The 19,520-nt window shown below is 39.1% G+C and overlaps 1 protein-coding gene across 1 annotated transcript in view; it reads left to right on the forward strand.

The window, feature by feature from the left end:
• The first annotated feature begins 1,291 nt into the window (after positions 1-1,291).
• LOC132123410 (protein BEAN1-like) overlaps positions 1,292-19,520 on the forward strand; it is a 74,694-nt gene continuing 56,465 nt past the window's right edge. The window contains exons 1-3 of the mRNA XM_059534000.1: positions 1,292-1,717; positions 2,256-2,330; positions 3,542-3,670. Of these exons, the coding sequence (XP_059389983.1) occupies positions 1,690-1,717; positions 2,256-2,330; positions 3,542-3,670 (232 nt within the window). The 5' untranslated portion in view covers positions 1,292-1,689. The remainder of the gene's footprint in view (positions 1,718-2,255; positions 2,331-3,541; positions 3,671-19,520) is intronic.

The following is a 19,520-nucleotide window of genomic DNA, read 5'->3' on the forward strand; positions in this document are numbered from 1 at the left end:
AACAAGCAATGGCAATTCATCTAATGGCTTATGGCCATTCTGTTCCCATTTATATCTGCTGAGCTGTTGCATTCTCAAATCCCAAAGGTGTGATCTTGTACTCGTGTGAGAAAGTGAGAAAGTCACTTGCACTTAAAAAATGCTGACCTGCTGTACTATACCTCCTCTGAGATGTAACAGCTGCAAAAAGACAAGTAAAGAGAAGGGACTTTCCTGAGTTTCATGTAAGCCACAGTAAAGGAACACTGACAGCTATACAGCCACTATTATCAGATCACAGTATGTTGTCTTTCCTCTTTCCTCTGGGGACTAAAATTTATTCTGGGTACTAAAGTCCCAAGACATTTTTAAATGCCAATATATATGCCACTTTCATAAACACATTCTACTGTTCATCTCTTTACAAATGTCAGCTAATACCAGATTATATTCTGAATCTCTTTAATATTCATCCACCAACAAGTGCCAGTTATGACCATCCATCTCTATTTATACATTATTGTTTTCTGAAGAAACAAATAGTTGGTTAATGTAAAACTGAATTTTCAGGTGTTATGTATTCATGGATTTTTACTTAATGACAATATCTATCTATCTATCTATCTATCTATCTATCTATCTATCTATCTATATATATATATATATATATATATATATATATATATATATAATCATATAACAATCATCGTGTTATATTTTTTTCTTCTTTTTTTTCAAATTATGTAACTGAAATAAGCTGCACAAGTCTTGAAAATTTTTTCACAATATCATTGTGTGCAGTTTGCTTGGAAATAAGCTTCAATATTAATGTGTTTATTCACAAGTTGTGTTTTATGGAGTCCTGCACATGACACATGGAAAAAATAAATAATAGGCCTAGACAGTTTGGCTATATGTGTCCGCAACATATTAATTTGTGCCCATGTTCATTTATTTGTGTTGTTGAAATTACATGAATAGGTTTTATTACCATTATGGGCAGGGGATAAAATAATAATGATAGGAATGTGTTTAATGTTCTGTTATGTTGGAATTTAAAAAGATCCATTGCAGTGAAGTTTTGAGATTTACTATAGGGAGAATAATTGACCTTGTAGGCTAATGATGATAGTTGCTCCATTTATTTAATGGCATTTAACAAAGCATTAACTACAATGTTATGATTTTTATCTGTTTCTTTTTTATATCTATTTCTGCTGAAATATATGATTTACTCTCCCAGTAGGCTACTATTCGTCTGTCTGTCGTGAGTGCAGTGTTCTCTCTCTTTCTCTCTCTGTATAATGGCACAGCATCATCTGCCCTCATTTCTTTATTCAGAAAGCCTTATGAAGTGCCGGGAGACTCAGCCATGATGTGGCGAGGATACAGATACATCAGTTGTTTACTATGATTTTTTTACAGTCACTGTAATGAAAGTGCCGTGATCAAGTAAGAAATCGTTTTGGATTCGGAGTAAAGCGGCGTTCGCGCATCTCTGTCAGGTGATTTGATGTAGCCTAGTCTGTGATCGGTGGCACATGCGTGCATAGACAACACGACCGCGCGAGATATTTAGACATGGCGAGGAGCTGAATTTGCAGGATTGTGCTTAAACGTAACTGAGGAGGTTAGAAGAGTAAAATTCATCTGCAGCTGAGTCCATATGGGCTTTTTAGAGCTATCCGAGAAACACCGACGTTCAGTTGCATGGGGCTATTTTCTCATCTGCGAGCGGGTAAGTGGGTTACTTCACCTGTTCCTTACCTTAAAGTCATAGAGCCTCCACACAATGTTCTCGTTTTACCTTGTTTCACAGGTTCATGTTTTAAGTTATGTGTTTAGTAAATCTTCGTCTATTGTTTTTCACTTAAAATGCACAAACGGATTTTAATAGCTTTATAACTTGTTTATCATATAAAAAAACAAATCAGATAATAGATCTTTGTAAGTATTTGAAATTAAAAGTTAAAATTATTGTGTGTAGTGCTTTTGTGCATCTGTCTGTCTGTCTGAGTTGTGAATTTTCATAACTTAATAATGTAATAGGAACATTAAGGTCACTGTGTCCCACTCATAGTTTGTTTTATTATTAGTTAGACTGTAGCTTGTTGCTCTAGTCAGTTGGTCTCCCTTGATTCTGAATGATTGCACCTGCACACACACCTGAGACCCCATGAGATGTAACACTGTCAGCATCAACCTTAAAATAAAACAATACCTTATAATGATATAAATCTATTTTACCCTTGCTTTCTCTCTTTTTTCAATTGTAGTTCTACTCCTGCACTGTCATCTTGTTTTCACTACTTCAGATATAATCAATACTGGCAAGAATTACACCAAGACATGTGAGTACTTTTTATTTGAGTGTTTTATGCATGTTTTCACAAATGTACTTGTGAGTCCTGAATAATTAGGCAGTTTCTTTAGGTCTTCTGGAGGTAAGTGCACTTTATGCCATTCAATTATTAGATGCTGTTCCATTTTAATCCGCATGTTATGTTTATGAAAATGCTAGTTAATGTTAGAATTAGTCAGAACAAGAAAACAAGAATAAGTTTAAATTCCATTTTCATAATACAGGTGGGTTTATTTGTTTTTCAAATATATATGGTCAAATGCAAAAAGTAAATCGCCAGTAGCCTGGCTAATGGGCCCTGGTAAGTTATGCTACATTACGTAAAATAAATAACCCAGAGTATTGACTTTGAAGTCATCAAGTTGTAGATGGTACAGATGCTGTTCTTTGCACTTGTTAAATAACGCTTTTCGTAATCAAGCAGATCAATCAAACCCTTCACAAGTTAACTCAATTCAGATTGTTATCGAAGTTAACTGGACTTACAGAAGATATAAAAACAAGATTTGTAATCTTGTAAATATGAAATTATGCATTTGTCTTGTAGTCAGAGTAATGTTCCCCTCACATGCTATCGAAAAATTGCTATTCCCCCCTTTTGTGATTACGAGATTGTCGCATTCAAGTGCATTGCTGTCATAAATAATAAAATGTAGCATCACATCGGTTGGCAATCATATAGATGCATGCTTATTTTACTGTTTATTAAACATATGCTTCAAAATTGTTCATATATAGCCTATAAACACTACTGTACTTTAGCAACAAGACAAAGTGATGTAATTGTTGTGTGAAAAAAAAAGAAACCAATAAAGAATAGCAATCGCAGCAGCAGTGGTCGTCCCCTCCACCATGTTTAAAGTTTATGGCTCGCCCAACTCGGAAACTCTGGTATCAAAATTATCTCAAGAGTTTCCCAGTAGTAAAGACGACTTTAGAGGCACTTTAGTACACAAGCTGAAGTGTCAAAGATGGTTAATTAGTCTACAATTTTGGACGAATGTCCTCAAAACTGACTTGATATGTTTTGGCTTGGAATGATGAACTTGCTATAAATAATATGAAGAGTCTGTGGTCATATGATTGAAATAAGGTGGCTAGTCACTGGGTGAGATGTATCCACAGGGCTTTTAAACATCTGTGTGGCTGTGGCTTTTTACTCACTCTTTCTCTCCTTTGATCTCGCTCTCATTCCTGCAGATGAGAACATCATCCTTCTTTGCAAAAAGGAGAAGGTCAGAATTGGAACCTGTTTGGTGGATCGTTTAAGATGTTACTATAGGAAAGACTGTGGCAGGGAGTACATGTTGATGAAACTGATTTGTTCAGGTAAGCCAAATGTCCCATTTTCAGTATTCTGTAAATGTACACTGTTTTCAGAGAGCGGAGATGTATGTCATCCTTTACTGTCTCTTCCAGTCCGTGAATTGTATATCATCTATTGCTGGTGCGTTACAAACACATCATGGAGTAATAGACCACAATTTTTACACAGTTTTATAGAACAGAGGTTTCACACACTTGTAATGTTGATAGCAGTTTTATCCTGAGGAATAAACAAACAAACCAAACTGTAGGCAGCTAGTTGGGGGTCGAGACAGAAACCATGGCAACGCGGCTCCAAGTTGTGATTCAACTGGGCTATCTTGACACGGAGTTGATTAAGCAGTGTTGTTTTAAAGGGAGCCCTTTTTCTCCTCGCTTTGCCTGGCAGCCTAAATGAGCTCAGAGCTCACAGCACAACAAACTATAAAGCATGTAAACTACCACTCAGGGAGTGCCAGAAATGTCATCTAAGAATAAGAATTTAAATGTTTTCATACTTACATTTGACTGAGATACATCTCCTCGCCAAATTACATAAAGGCAGGTTATCAGCCACCAGGGACAGTTCTCTACCCTACCCTGTGCAAACAGATCCAATAAGAAATTAGTTTTGCTGATCCATTCAATATGAGTAAAATGGCATCTGAATGCTAATACGTGCCCAGGGGACTGCAGTTACTTCTTTTCCTTGCAAATTTTTAATCAGAATCTCACCTTTTGTTATTGCTGTAATTATTATACAAGACCAGTACTGTGAAACCTGAGGCAGAGCTTGTGAATATGTTATTGTTCTTTCACTGACGTATAATCTTGTTCGCTAAGAGGCCACCGTCCTCTTTTAAACACCTTTGTAAGACAGGCAGGCCCCTCAGCCATAGCACATTTAGGGCATTGCTAATTCAGACTGACCTTTGACTAAACTGTTTACAGACAGAGAAAAATTGTATCCACTTAAACTTATGATGTCACAAGTCATGGCAAAATAACATGGCGACTGCATTATGTTTTGCCTCACAGAATTAAACAACCTTAAATAAACCTATAAATACAAACCTATTGTAAATGGAGAATTTAAGATGTTGTTAATCAATCGTATATGCTGTACATTTCACATTATTCAATATTTCTTTAAATAATCTTGTTTAAAAGCTGGATTTTTTTGTGACAAACTACTCTCTCTCTCTCTCTCTCTCTCTCTCTATATATATACATGCAAAAATAACTATATTTAAAAATACTGTATATTGTTTATATAGATATAATCAACAGCTTTAATTGAATAGTTTTATATTTCTCCATCATTTTTCATTTGATTATATAATTCATGGTATTTTTTCCTGCACACAATCTGAGTTAAATACAGTCTTGTACCTTTGTAATTGTATCCAATCTCCAAACCTACTTTTTTTTGCTTAAAATATATGAAATTGTGATATAAATCTTCTCATAGCTGATTGTTCCTGTGGAATGGGCAGGCACTAATGCACTTAATGAAAATGGTCTTTCTTTGGAAATTGTTGCGTCTTGTTTTTTGTTGTGTTTGTTTGGAAATATGCCCAGAAATAAGTAGGGAATGATGCTCTGTGAAAAACCGTGTACGGCAGTGGATAAGATTGTATCGAACTATAAGAAATTTCTATTTTAATGTATGAATGCATGTATTCATTGAACTGCATGAATTCATTAACATGAATATTTTTCATCATTAGTATTGTCAGACTCTTAATGGTTTTCATGATGGTGTGTGGTACCTGAAGAGAACCTGTTGTACATTACAGTTAGATCACTTAAAATATTGAAATGTCCTGTATGTATGTGCCCTGCTGCATTCTCCAGATATTTAAATCTGATGTACAATGCAGAAGCCTGCTGGTAGCAGGACTCTGTGTCCTTAAAAATGCACTCCCATAAAGTAGGGCTTTCTAGTCACTCCCCTCAATTCACTCTGATACATGATACATTGCTCATCTATCCACACTTTAAATGTCACGGTAGCCCTGTGGTCCCTGCAGCCAGCTTTATCCCTGGCTCCCAGCCCATGCAGCGGAAGAAAATAACAAGAAATAAATACTGATAAAAGGCCACATCGTTTTGGCTGTCAATGAGCAAAGGACAAAGAAGCACTTTAAAAGATCATAAAAGTAACCCATGCAGCTTCATCAGTCAAAGTCAAACAAAAGATATGTATGAAGAACTGACTTTATGCAGGGTGTTATTCACTGAAAAGCCTCATCATCAAATCTTATGGACCACTTTTATGAGATTTTTTTTATAGTGCCTTTTCTCCTTCTTGTAGCATGACTACCTCAGTTCTCATTCACCTACACTATCGTTTAAAAGTTTGGCGTTCTTAAGAATTGTTAATGTTTTCGAAAGAAGTATTGGATGCTAACCAAGACTTCATTTATTTTATCAAAGATAAAGTACAACAGTAATATTTTAATCTAGTATTACAATTTCAAATAAAAATAATATCTATTTTAATATATTTAAAAAATATTATTCATTCCTTGGATAGCTGAATTTTCAGCATCATTACTCCAGTCTTCAGTGCAACATGATCCTTCAGAAATCATTCTAATATGCTGATTTAGTGTTAAAAATGTTTATTATTATTATCAATGTTATTGCTGTCAAAAGTGAAAGTGACATGACATACAGCCAAGTATGGTGACCCATACTCAGAATTCATGCTCTGCATTTAACCCATCCAAAGAGCACACACACAGCAGTGAACACACACACACTCTGTGAACACACACCCGGAGCAGTGGGCAGCCAGTTATGCTGCAGCGCCCGGGGAGCAGTTGGGGGTTCAGTGCCTTGCTCAAGGGCACCTAAGTCGTGGTATTGCCGGCCCGAGACTCGAACCCACAACCCTAGGGTTAGGAGTCAAGCTCTTTAACCACAAGGCCACGATTTACCAAATATATTATCACTTTATTTATTTTAAATAGAAATCTTATACAGTATAACATTATAAATATCTTTTCTGTCACTTTTGATCAGTGTAATACATGCTGAAAAAAAAAAAAATATATATATATATATATATATATATTATATTATATAATATATTATACACCTTTTGTGAAGGTGATTTTTCATGAAAGTAATCATACAGTATAGGTTTGGAAGAACATTAAACAATTTGATTTCCTATGATCCCTTTTAGCTCATGTTGTGTGTTTGAAGAATTTTGTTAAAGAGATAGTTTACCCAAAAATGTACATTTGATGTTTATCTGCTTATCACCATGGCATCCAAGATGTAGGTGACTTTGTTTCTTCATTCGAACACAAACTGAGATTTTTAAAACCCACCGTTGCAGTCTGTTAGCCATATAATGCAAGTTGAGGGGAATCAAGGTTAAAACATACAATAAAACTAAAAAAAAAACTAACAAAAATACACAAACAAAACCAAATTATACCCTATGGCTAGTGATGATACATCAAGAAATTGAACAGTATTTATATAGTTTTTTACCTCTGAAACACTGCAGTGCTTGAACTCTGAACTGTATGAGCGCCTTCTAAAAACACAGCCTGTGCGTGAGGCATCTTCTTCTTCTTGCTTTACGGAGGATCACCAAATGTACCATTGACACTCCTAACTGAGATTGTAGATAGAGTGTCAATGGTCCATTTTAGAGATAGGTGGTGGTAATTCACTTATAAGTCTGTGATCCGCAGTAAAACAAGAAGAAGAAGACTCTTCACAGCAGATAAACATCAAATCTTCATTTTGGGTGAACTATCGCTTTAACACATAATCACAGCTGATTTTGTGCATCTCAATCAGAAAGCACTCCAGGTCCATATATTCTGTAATTTTTCATACTACTTTGACCAATTAATGTGTTAGTATTGATCAGCAGGTTGCCTGCTGTGCTGCCATTTCCTCTCTTCCTGATGTGACCTTCAGTCAGGCACTGTCTCAGCTGGTTAGATCTTTGTGTTGCAGCCAGGTTGGTGACACTGGCTCTAGCCCACTGGGGATGCCCCTGCTGTGAGTGTAGAATAGCACACCCATCATACCTCTCCCTGCATCATTGGCACAGACAACATCCACCATTATTTCTACTACAGCCCACTCATAAACACTCACCCTCCTACACTCATCTCAGAGGGAGGCTAAAAAGAAGACAAGGAAAAAGCAAGATTCAAAGTGGGAGAAAATGTTGCCTTTGTTGTTGCATCAGTCCCTGGATTCACGCATGGTTGCTTCTATTCCAGTCATATATCGTATGCTGGCTAAATGTTCCTTCTTCAAACTTGCTGTCCTCTGGTATTGACTTTCATGGCTACTTTCAAGTTCATGCAAATCCCAGATGTAGAAATGCTTTGTTTTGTTTGTTTCGAGTGCATTAGCATTTTAATTCCAGAGCAAGAGCGAAGGCCTCTCCTGCTGCTGCTCACATAAATGCTTCCAATTAAATGAGCAACGGGCGGCTCTGAGTTTTGGGTTATCAGAATGAGCTTTATTAAAGCCCTCCCTGAGGAAGAGTACCCACGCTGACATACATCCTTGCTTTTGCACAGCTGTCAATGGCAGTGGTCCACATTAAAACAGTATTACTCCATCACAGCTCTCTCCTCCTCTACTGACATTGATGTGCAGTCAAAGTTAAATCACTTGTGATCCATAGGAGCATTTTACTGTATATTTTCTTAGCACAAGCTATGAATTCTGTTCCTATTAAAAATATCATCTTGCTCTGTCTGAAATATTATCTTTTGTCTGTGGCGACTGTTGTCTGTTTATTCCTACAAAATTGTGAATATTAGATAAATATCACTTTGCATGGAAAATGAGGCTGGCACTATTCTAAATACTCAAGTGGCCTGCTCATATTTTAGGGCACATCAATTTTATCAAACAATATCCTCCAGCTCAAGCCACCAGGCAAAATCGAGCCATTTTCTGCATGAATTTTGAGAAATTGATGCAAGATTGCATCCTTATGCTGGCATAACTAACAATTTCACTCTTCAAAAGAAGCAACCTTGCAAGAGCCCTGAATATTTATGCATATGAGCTTTATACTAGAGTGAGGAAAGAAGTGGGAGTTAGCATGATGGTAATTTTTATTTTACCATTGCAGCTGGATCCTTAGATTGTTATTGCTGAAAAATCCTCTACTGCTTTGGCACCTCGAGAGAGGATGGACTCTTCACCACTCTGGAGTTGCCCATGGTGAGAGGCGGCGGGCTGGTGTGGGTTTGCTTATAGCCCCCCAGCTCAGCTGCCATGTGTTGGAGTTTACCCCGGTGAACGAGAGGGTCGCTTCCCTGCGCCTTCGGGTCAGGGATAGGTCTCTCACTGTCGTTTGTGCCTACGGGCCGAACGGCAGTGCAGAGTACCCAGCCTTCTTGGAGTCTCTGGGAGGGGTGCTGGAAAGTGCTCCGACTGGGGACTCCGTCGTTTTACTGGGGGACTTCAACGCCCACGTGGGCAACGAAAGTGACACCTGGAGGGGCGTGATTGGGAGGAACGGCCCCCCTGATCTGAACCCGAGCGGTGTTCAGTTATTGGACTTCTGTGCTAGTTACAGCTTGTCCATAACGAACACCATGTTCAAGCATAAGGGTGTCCATCAGTACACGTGGCACCAGAACACCCTAGGCCGTAGGTCGATGATCGACTTTGTGGTCATTTCATCCGACCTCCGGCCGTATGTCTTGGACACTCGGGTGAAGAGAGGGGCGGAGCTGTCAACCGATCACCACCTGGTGGTGAGTTGGATCCGATGGTGGGGGAGGAAGCTGGACAGACTCGGCAGACCCAAACGTACTGTGAGGGTCTGCTGGGAACGTTTGGCCGAGTCTCCTGTCAGAGATATCTTCAACTCCCACCTCCGGCAGAGCTTCGACCGGATCCCGAGGGAGGCTGGAGATATTGAGTCCAAGTGGACCATGTTCTCCACCTCCATTGTCGAAGCGGCCGCTCGGAGCTGTGGCCGTAAGGTTTCCGGTGCCTGTCGAGGCGGCTATCCCCGAACCCGGTGGTGGACACCGGAAGTAAGGGATGCCGTCAAGCTGAAGAAGGAGTCCTATCGGGCCTGGTTGGCTTGTGGGACTCCTGAGGCAGCTGACAGGTACCGGCAGGCCAAGCGGACTACAGCCCGGGTGGTTGTGGAGGCAAAAACTCGGGCCTGGGAGCAGTTCGGTGAGGCCATGGAGAAGGACTATCGGTCGGCCTCGAAGAGATTCTGGCAAACCGTCCGGCGCCTCAGGAGAGGGAAGCAGTGCCCTACCAACGCTGTTTACAGTAGAGGTGGGGAGCTGTTGACCTCAACTGGGGGTGTCGTTGGACGGTGGAAGGAATACTTCGAGGATCTCCTCAATCCCGCTGTCACGTCTTCCATTGAGGAAGCAGAGGCTGAGGGCTCAGATGTGGACTCGTCCATCACCCAAGCTGAAGTCACCGAGGTAGTCAAGAAACTCCTCGGTGGCAAGGCACCGGGGGTGGATGAGATCCGCCCTGAGTACCTCAAGTCTCTGGATGTTGTGGGGCTGTCTTGGCTGACACGCCTCTGCAGCATCGCGTGGCAGTCGGGGACGGTGCCTCTGGGATGGCAGACTGGGGTGGTGGTCCCTCTTTTTAAGAAGGGGGACCAGAGGGTGTGTTCCAACTACAGGGGGATCACACTTCTCAGCCTCCCTGGGAAAGTCTATGCCAGGGTACTGGAGAGGAGAATCCGGCCGATAGTAGAACCTCGGATTCAGGAGGAACAGTGTGGTTTTCGTCCAGGCCGTGGAACACTGGACCAGCTCTATACCCTCTACAGGGTGCTGGAGGGTTCATGGGAGTTTGCCCAACCAGTCCACATGTGCTTTGTGGATTTGGAGAAGGCATTCGACTGTGTCCCTCGCGGCGGCCTGTGGAGGGTGCTGCGGGAGTATGGGGTCCGGGGCCCTTTGCTAAGGGCTATCCGGTCCCTGTACGACCGGAGCAGGAGCTTGGTTCGTATTGCCAGCAGTAAGTCAGACTTGTTCCCGGTGCGTGTTGGATTCCGGCAGGGCTGCCCTTTGTCGCCGGTTCTGTTCATGATTTTTATGGACAGAATTTCTAGGCGCAGCCAGGGGCCGGAGGGGGTCAGGTTTGGTGACAACACGATTTCGTCTCTGCTCTTTGCGGATGATGTTGTCGTGTTGGCCTCATCAAGCCAGGACCTTCAGCATGCACTGGGACGGTTTGCAGCCGAGTGTGAAGCGGCTGGGATGAGAATCAGCACCTCCAAATCCGAGGCCATGGTCCTCAGTCGGAAAAGGGTGGCTTGCCCACTTCAGGTTGGTGGAGAGTTCCTGCCTCAAGTGGAGGAGTTTAAGTATCTTGGGGTCTTGTTCACGAGTGAGGGAAGGATGGAACGGGAGATTGACAGACGGATCGGTGCAGCTTCTGCAGTAATGCGGTTGATGTACCGGTCTGTCGTGGTGAAGAAAGAGCTGAGCCGCAAGGCGAAGCTCTCGATTTACCGGTCAACCTACGTTCCTACTCTCACCTATGGTCATGAGCTTTGGGTCATGACCGAAAGGACAAGATCACGGATACAGGCGGCCGAAATGAGCTTTCTCCGCAGGGTGGCTGGGCGATCCCTTAGAGATAGGGTGAGAAGCTCAGTCACCCGGGAGGAGCTCAGAGTAGAGCCGCTGCTCCTCCACATCGAGAGGGGTCAGCTGAGGTGGCTCGGGCATCTGTTCCGGATGCCTCCTGGACGCCTTCCCGGGAAGGTGTTCCGGGCGCGTCCCACTGGGAGGAGACCCCGGGGAAGACCTAGGACACGCTGGAGAGACTATGTCTCCCGGCTGGCCTGGGAACGCCTCGGTGTCCCCCCAGAAGAGCTGGAGGAAGTGTCTAGGGAGAGGGAAGTCTGGGGTTCTCTGATTAGACTGCTGCCCCCGCGACCCGGCCCCGGATAAGTGGAAGAAGATGGATGGATGGATGCTTTGGCACTAATTCACTTCTTATTTCATAAAGCAATTCACGAAGCTGGCATAGATTGGCACCAAGTTCGCAAATGCACCAGTGTAAGAAATTTTGACCAATAATTATTTTCATGTTTATAATGTTTCCAAAAGAAAAGAAAATTATGTTAGCCCCATAAAAGACATACATACAAAAATATATGTATTGTGGCCATGAATTAAGAGTTTGATCCCTTGTTTAGCAAATCATGGCCACTTAAATAAAACACGTAAAATAATAAAATAAATAATAAATAAAAAAATAAATTACCGAAAAAAAATGATTTAAAAATCTCTGATATGATATACTGTGCATCCCTAAATTAAATGTGCTTTTTATAATTGTTCATGTAATTTTAAACATCAGATATTCTCATATATATTTAGTTTATTGGACCGTACAAAAGGTGCAAAAATAAAAAAAGATGCCCCATTTTTAGTTGTGCTCTTTGAGGAGCATCTCAGCGACAGCTGCAGTTCCAGCATCCAGCATTACTCAACAACAGCACAATGAATCCAGCCTGCAGCGCTTTCCATCTGTGCCTGGCAGTCCATATTATTATCCTAAAGTGAGAATCTTTGCCTGTGTTTTTAGGTGATCTCTATTCAAATTTGAAAAGGGAGATGGGTTGATTCTTTCTGATTGAGTGAGACATGCAGAAGTGGTTCAGGGGTGCCACTTAAACTAGATTTGGATAAAAGCGTCTGCTAAATGAATAAATGTAAATGTAAAATGTAAGCCACATGGCCAGTGCCGCATCCCATGGGCTCAACCTGCCAGCCATAACAGCTAGAGTGGAATCAAAGCTGCCAAATCCTGTGAAAATGGGTCCTGCTATTGCATCCCCGGACCCACTAAAACCCTCAAGGTCTAGATAATACGGATCTCCACTGTTAATCCCCCCTTAGCTTAACTGACTTGGGATATATGGTATCCAAAGCACCCAGGTTTATCGCCACTGTGCCCTTTAATCTGGGTTAAATGACATGGCAGTGGTGTCTTTAAATGGTTGCCCTTCCATGACAGGAAACTGTCTTAGAGATGAGAATCCAGGGAACCAGTATCATCTTTTTTTCTTTTCTTTTCTTTTTTTTAAACTCAACCCCAGTGAGTCAATCTTCCCTATTTGAAACCCGAATTTTTTTAATTTGAGTTGAGACGTGCTGGAATTTTAGGCTCTCTGACAACTGAAACTTATTGGAAAAGCCTTTTGTATATATTGCCATTTAGTTTAGCATTCAGCCACGTATTTCATCCTAGTAAAAAAGCAATATATTTAAAATACATTTATTTCAAACTAAGTAGTTCAAATCTACTAACATATTTACTGACACATTACTTGAAACTTACTGATGTAAAAAATTATAATTTAACATTATTTGGAGTGCTGCTTGTGCATATCAATGCACATAATATTAAGCCAAACGTGGTTTAATCTCACTATTGATTAGGATTGTGTGATATTTGAATAATATCGGTCAGGGGCGATTCTAAGAGTTTAATTTTAGGGGGGGCTCAGCTCCCTATAAGGGTATGATTAAAAAATATTATTTGACTATTAGGGTTGTACAACCCGAATTCCGGAAAAGTTGGGACGTTTTTTAAATTTTAATAAAATGAAAACTAAAAGACTTTCAAATCACATGAGCCAATATTTTATTCACAATAGAACATAGATAACATAGCAAATGTTTAAACTGAGAAAGTTTACAATTTTATGCACAAAATGAGCTCATTTCAATTTTGATTTCTGCTACAGGTCTCAAAATAGTTGGGACGGGGCATGTTTACCATGGTGTAGCATCTCCTTTTCTTTTCAAAACAGTTTGAAGACGTCTGGGCATTGAGGCTATGAGTTGCGCTGTTGGAATTTGGTCCCATTCTTGCCTTATATAGATTTCCAGCTGCTGAAGAGTTCGTGGTCGTCTTTGACGTATTTTTCGTTTAATGATGCGCCAAATGTTCTCTATAGGTGAAAGATCTGGACTGCAGGCAGGCCAGGTTAGCACCCGGACTCTTCTACGACGAAGCCATGCTGTTGTTATAGCTGCAGTATGTGGTTTTGCATTGTCCTGCTGAAATAAACAAGGCCTTCCCTGAAATAGACGTTGTTTGGAGGGAAGCATATGTTGCTCTAAAACCTTTATATACCTTTCAGCATTCACAGAGCCTTCCAAAACATGCAAGCTGCCCATACCATATGTACTTATGCACCCCCATACCATCAGAGATGCTGGCTTTTGAACTGAACGCTGATAACATGCTGGAAGTCTCCCTCCTCTTTAGCCCGGAGGACACGGCGTCCGTGATTTCCAACAAGAATGTCAAATTTGGACTCGTCTGACCATAAAACACTATTCCACTTTGAAATAGTCCATTTTAAATGCGCCTTGGCCCACAGGACACGACGGCGCTTCTGGACCATGTTCACATATGGCTTCCTTTTTGCATGATAGAGCTTTAGTTGGCATCTGCTGATGGCACGGCGGATTGTGTTTACCGACAGTGGTTTCTTAAAGTATTCCTGGGCCCATTTAGTAATGTCATTGACACAATCATGCCGATGAGTGATGCAGTGTCGTCTGAGAGCCCGAAGACCACGGGCATCCAATAAAGGTCTCCGGCCTTGTCCCTTACGCACAGAGATTTCTCCAGTTTCTCTGAATCTTTTGATGATGTTATGCACTGTAGATGATGAGATTTGCAAAGCCTTTGCAATTTGACGTTGAGGAACATTGTTTTTAAAGTTTTCCACAATTTTTTTACGCAGTCTTTCACAGATTGGAGAGCCTCTGCCCATCTTTACTTCTGAGAGACTCTGCTTCTCTAAGACAAAGCTTTTATAGCTAATCATGTTACAGACCTGATATCAATTAACTTTCACTTCAATTAATCACTAGATGTTCTCCCAGCTGAATCTTTTCAAAACTGCTTGCTTTTTTAGCCATTTGTTGCCCCCGTGCCAACTTTTTTGAGACCTGTAGCAGGCATTAAATTTTAAATGAGCTAATTAAGTGGATAAAAGTGTAAAATTTCTCAGTTTAAACATTTGCTACGTTATCTATGTTCTATTGTGAATAAAATATTGGCTCATGTGATTTGAAATTCCTTTAGTTTTCATTTTATTAAAATTTAAAAAACGTCCCAACTTTTCCGGAATTCGGGTTGTATACTACTAACCTTATTGCAATCCACTATTCCATTGTATACCCTGTATTTCATAGATGGGAGTAGGAGTACTGACTGAGCCATATACAGTAGGTGGAAAAGCTAAATGGGCATTACCGCCGCGTGTAACGCCGCCGCTTTAACTGTAATTCAGTCGCGTGTTAAAATCATTCGTGAAACTATCGCCAGGTGGCGCAAAGGGACGGATTGCGAAATGAATGTAATTGTAAAATGAGATAAAAGGGGGAAGTAAAACAACAATAACATTATGTTATTACATTTTAACATCTTTAAAAAATATTAAAACATTTACAGTGAGTTAATTTCAAAATGTAGGATAATCGTAGGCTACAGTCTACTCATCAAAAATTAAAAGAAGACCTTTACACAAAGGATCATATGCAAGCTATTATCATTAAACAGTAAATAAATATAAGGCTTATATATATATATATATATATATATATATATATATATATATATATATATATATATATACACACACGGATAAAAAGCTAAATGTTTTCATTTCATTTTCATTTCAATTCATTCTTGGTTAAATCTTCAGGTTCCATATGTGGATCGAAATGAGAATGGTCCAGCATGTAGCAATAATTATTATTAACTCTGTTATTATTCTTGATTTTTTTCAAACTACTAACACTTTGCATTTTTAAAATATGCCTTATGCATGACCAAAAATTGAGTATTTTCTGTTTCAGCTGTTTGATCGCGCTGGTGCCTCACGCACATATTCATTGGAAACAGCAGTCGTTCACCAGACATTCTGTGTTAGCAGCGGTCCACTTACTCCACATATTGTTAATTATGATTTTTTTCCATCGATACTGAAACACGCGTGAACGACAAAGCCTATTTTATCTCATGAATATTAGTTAAGCTTCAAATGGGCAACATCACAAATATGGAAACGGATTTCTCCTGAGTGAGAGAATGAGAAAGCCCAACCTTATGCTTAGCTTTAAATTATTATTATTTGTTTATTTATAGATTAGCCTATATTATTATATACTGCTTATATTATTATATTATTATATATTTATCCATTAGAATTATATATTTTTAATTCTTGTTTTGTTCTGATGTATTGTTAAATTTAAAGGATTTGTTGTAAAGTGAAGGGAACTAAAAATATCCTGTTGGTACATTATAACATTATTAGGCCAGTCGTTATTATTTCTAAATGTAATAAAATGCAAATTATACATGAATTATATAATATCAAAAATAAAAAAACATGCAGCAAACGAAAATAGGTGATTAATACATTAAAATGCAACCTATACATGACTCATATTTTTTCCTCTCACAAACTTAATTTTTTAGCATGTTTAAAATAAATAAATAAAGAAAACATGCAGCAAATGAAAATAGGCGATTAATCCATTAAAATTTGTTACTCTGGGTTGACAGAAAATATAATTATTAGATACTTCAGAACAGAGCCTGCATGGGCTTAATCTAGGCTATCCAGGATTTTTTTTTTTCATTGCATCTGAAAATGACTCATCACATTCACTTCACGTGCTCTGGCGCAGATCAGCCTCCCGCGATGCTCAGCTGTGGACGATTTAAAAATGTTTGATATAAAGGTTGCTGTCCCATTTTATACAGGAGTTGTTCATTTAAAAAAAATCGAATTATATTCTTAGTTCTAATTATATTGTTAAAACAAGTTCATTTAGGCTATTTAACATGCACTGTGACATTTTGATTTAGTAAAGTCAAACCGCTGACTGTGAAGCTGCATCACTGAGCGGAGTCCAGCGCTCTGTGAGGCGGGAGCAGAAGATTCCGCTTGGTCTTAAAGCCTTCCGCAAACACCCACTATCACAAATAACAATGATTTTCGTAAAATAATTATTTATTGATAATTTGTTATTATCATTATGGTCTTGTGAAAATAATAATATGGGCTTCGAGAAAATAATGAATACAAAGAGTAGTGCTGTTGAGTGCAGGCATGTTTCAGCCCAGTAACACACCGTTCCTCAAAACCAAACTACAGACTGAGTTCAGTTCAGCTGGAGGGGGTTAGGTTTTTGGGGGTAGTTATGTATGACTTGTGGGGGTCGAGATAAAGGTGTGAATCTCTTGCTCTTTCATATGGACAGTGTCTTATGAGGCTTTCACTTGTTGAACTGGTTTATATAGGACTGTTGTTTTGGTTATAGACAAAAAAATGGTCTGCCCCCATGTAAGATTTTTCTAGTTCTAGTCGTTCATTTGTTATATTCAACTAATCAGAGGTTTATATTAAATTTACATAATCAAGTCTTAATATATTCCGTGCTCAAGCACATGCATTAAATTTGGCACAAAGCACATGCAGAAGTAGCCTAATAATTGTGAAAAATTAGAAATTTTATTTATTTATTACAGGGTTTTCCGCGGGGCCATAAAAAGTAATAAAAAGTCATAAATCTAACAATAAAAATTTAAGGCCATAAAAAGTCATAAAAATGTCTGGATTTTCCATACAAGGTAAAAAAAAACATTTAGCCACGTCTTAAATTGATATGCTAGTCCATTAATTTGTTCTTCCGTCAAAATGCGCTTGCAGCGGCAATGGCATTCATTTGTTTCGCCTGTTGTAGTTCTGTATGAGGAATCTGGGTGGTATCACACTGGTATCACAGCGTTCCAGAACTACAAGGTCCATGCGGCAGCATACAGACTTGTCAGAAGGACTTTCACAGAAACCCGTGCAAACTCCGAACATACTGTATCATACTGAGTCACTGCTTAGCTTAATTGAAATCATCCTGGCTATCACAATGGGAAAATGTACCTTTAACAATCTATATGGCTCGAAGACGGTGCGTTTAGTAGCTGGCTGAAGCCCGTCGCTAACAATCGGTATCAAGCATCCAAACACAAGATGCGGAAAAGCGGACAGTCCCTCCTGCATATGAATGAAAAAATACTAATCGCAGTTTTGAACAAACAAAAGGATGTGAAAGAGCCCAATTCAGTACCACGGTGTTCAGGTGTTCAGGGCTCACGCAGAGAAAGGCGTCTTAAAACGCTTATACACCGAATTTGCTTCTTTTTGCTCTTGGGCTGACAAATACATACAAAATATGTCAAAATACCCGACTTGGAAAGTATGCTCGAAAAAACTTTTTTTTCAGTTATTTGTCAGTTATTTCTTAAGTGAAAGTAAACAGTTGAGGAAAAAGATGCGTTGATCGTCTCTTAAAGTGACCGCTATTAATTTAGCTACTAGCTGCTGTAATGTTAATCCAAGAACATGAAAGAATAATCACTCACTGCTCTTGACTGCATTACTTAGTTTTAAGAAGAATTTATTCAAACCAAAAATTATCCAGACTCCAGATATAATTTTTGATATACATATTTTACTAGTAGGTACAGGACACTAATACATTTATGGGAGTATAAGCAAACTGTGACATATTATACCCAAAAAAATCTTCATACAGTGAACTACTAGTGAAATAGATAGATATAAAGGTTTTATCTATCTATATATATAAAATTGGGAACAAAAATTATTCAGCACCTTATAAAGCACCATGCATTGCTTATGTTTTTTTTTCCTGAATTGCTAATGAAACCTTGTCACACCACAGTCTGAACAAAATGAAGCATTGCTTGGTAATTGGTCAACAAAGAATTGATAGTAGTGTAAATATTGTCATAATAACAGTTGTCTGTAGTTTTGGTTGATTTTAATCCATTACGTACATTTCTATCAAAGTTATGACATTATCAAGACGAATTTGTTCTGACAGAGTTTAACTCTAAATTCTTGTCATATTTTATAACCATTTTAGAAGCAATAGCAAATAAACTGTAATAATGTGAGAAATGTTGAAGGTGTCTGAATAACTTTTGGTTTGTATATTTAATTTTTACATTGAAGACTATCCAGTGCTATTTTACATTTAATTATTCGGTTTCTGTATCTGGACACCTACAAACTTGAAAAAAAAACGTAAACATTGTGTAAATAGCAAAAATAAATAAAAATGAACGAACATACAAATTAAACAATTTCAAACAGGGCCCACTGGTACAACCTTCAGCGGAGCCCCGCAAACCCCAGCTACGGCCCTGCCTGTGGGTGTTGAATACTGTGACCAAACACCAATAACACTTGTTATTTTGGAAAGTAATGCCATAAAATAATTGTTAATTTACAATGTTACTTTACAATGTTACAATTGTTTATTGTTCCTGATACTCAAGAAAAAGAAGGCGAAGGCTTCAGTTTCTTAATCTTAAGAAATAATAGAATAACTTAAATAATAAAACTTGTTACTTTCAGTGAAAGTCAATAATAAAAAAAGACTTTGGAAAGGAATTTCAATGACTGAAGTTATTTATTGTAATACATGTAGGTCATTAATTCAAATCCTAATAGTCATACAAAGGTCTTAAAAAGTCTTAAATTTCACTGATTAAACCCTGCATTAATAAACAAATGTTTTCTTGTCGGCTGTGTGGCGGGGTGGAAGGAATAGGCAGAAGCAAACTCAAGTGATGGCGTTGGCGGCTAAGGAGGAGAAGTTAGGGATAAAACAGCGGTAGTATCCTGCCAACCCCAAAAACGCTCGTACCTGGGTCTTTGTGCTGGGTCTGGGGGCAGACCATATCGCCACGACCTTCTTCTCCTGTGGTCGGATGAGTCCCCGTCCGACTTGAAACCCCAGGTACTTTGCCTCCG

This window comes from Carassius carassius, chromosome 3, assembly GCF_963082965.1.
Source record: "Carassius carassius chromosome 3, fCarCar2.1, whole genome shotgun sequence".
Lineage (NCBI taxonomy): Eukaryota > Metazoa > Chordata > Actinopteri > Cypriniformes > Cyprinidae > Carassius > Carassius carassius.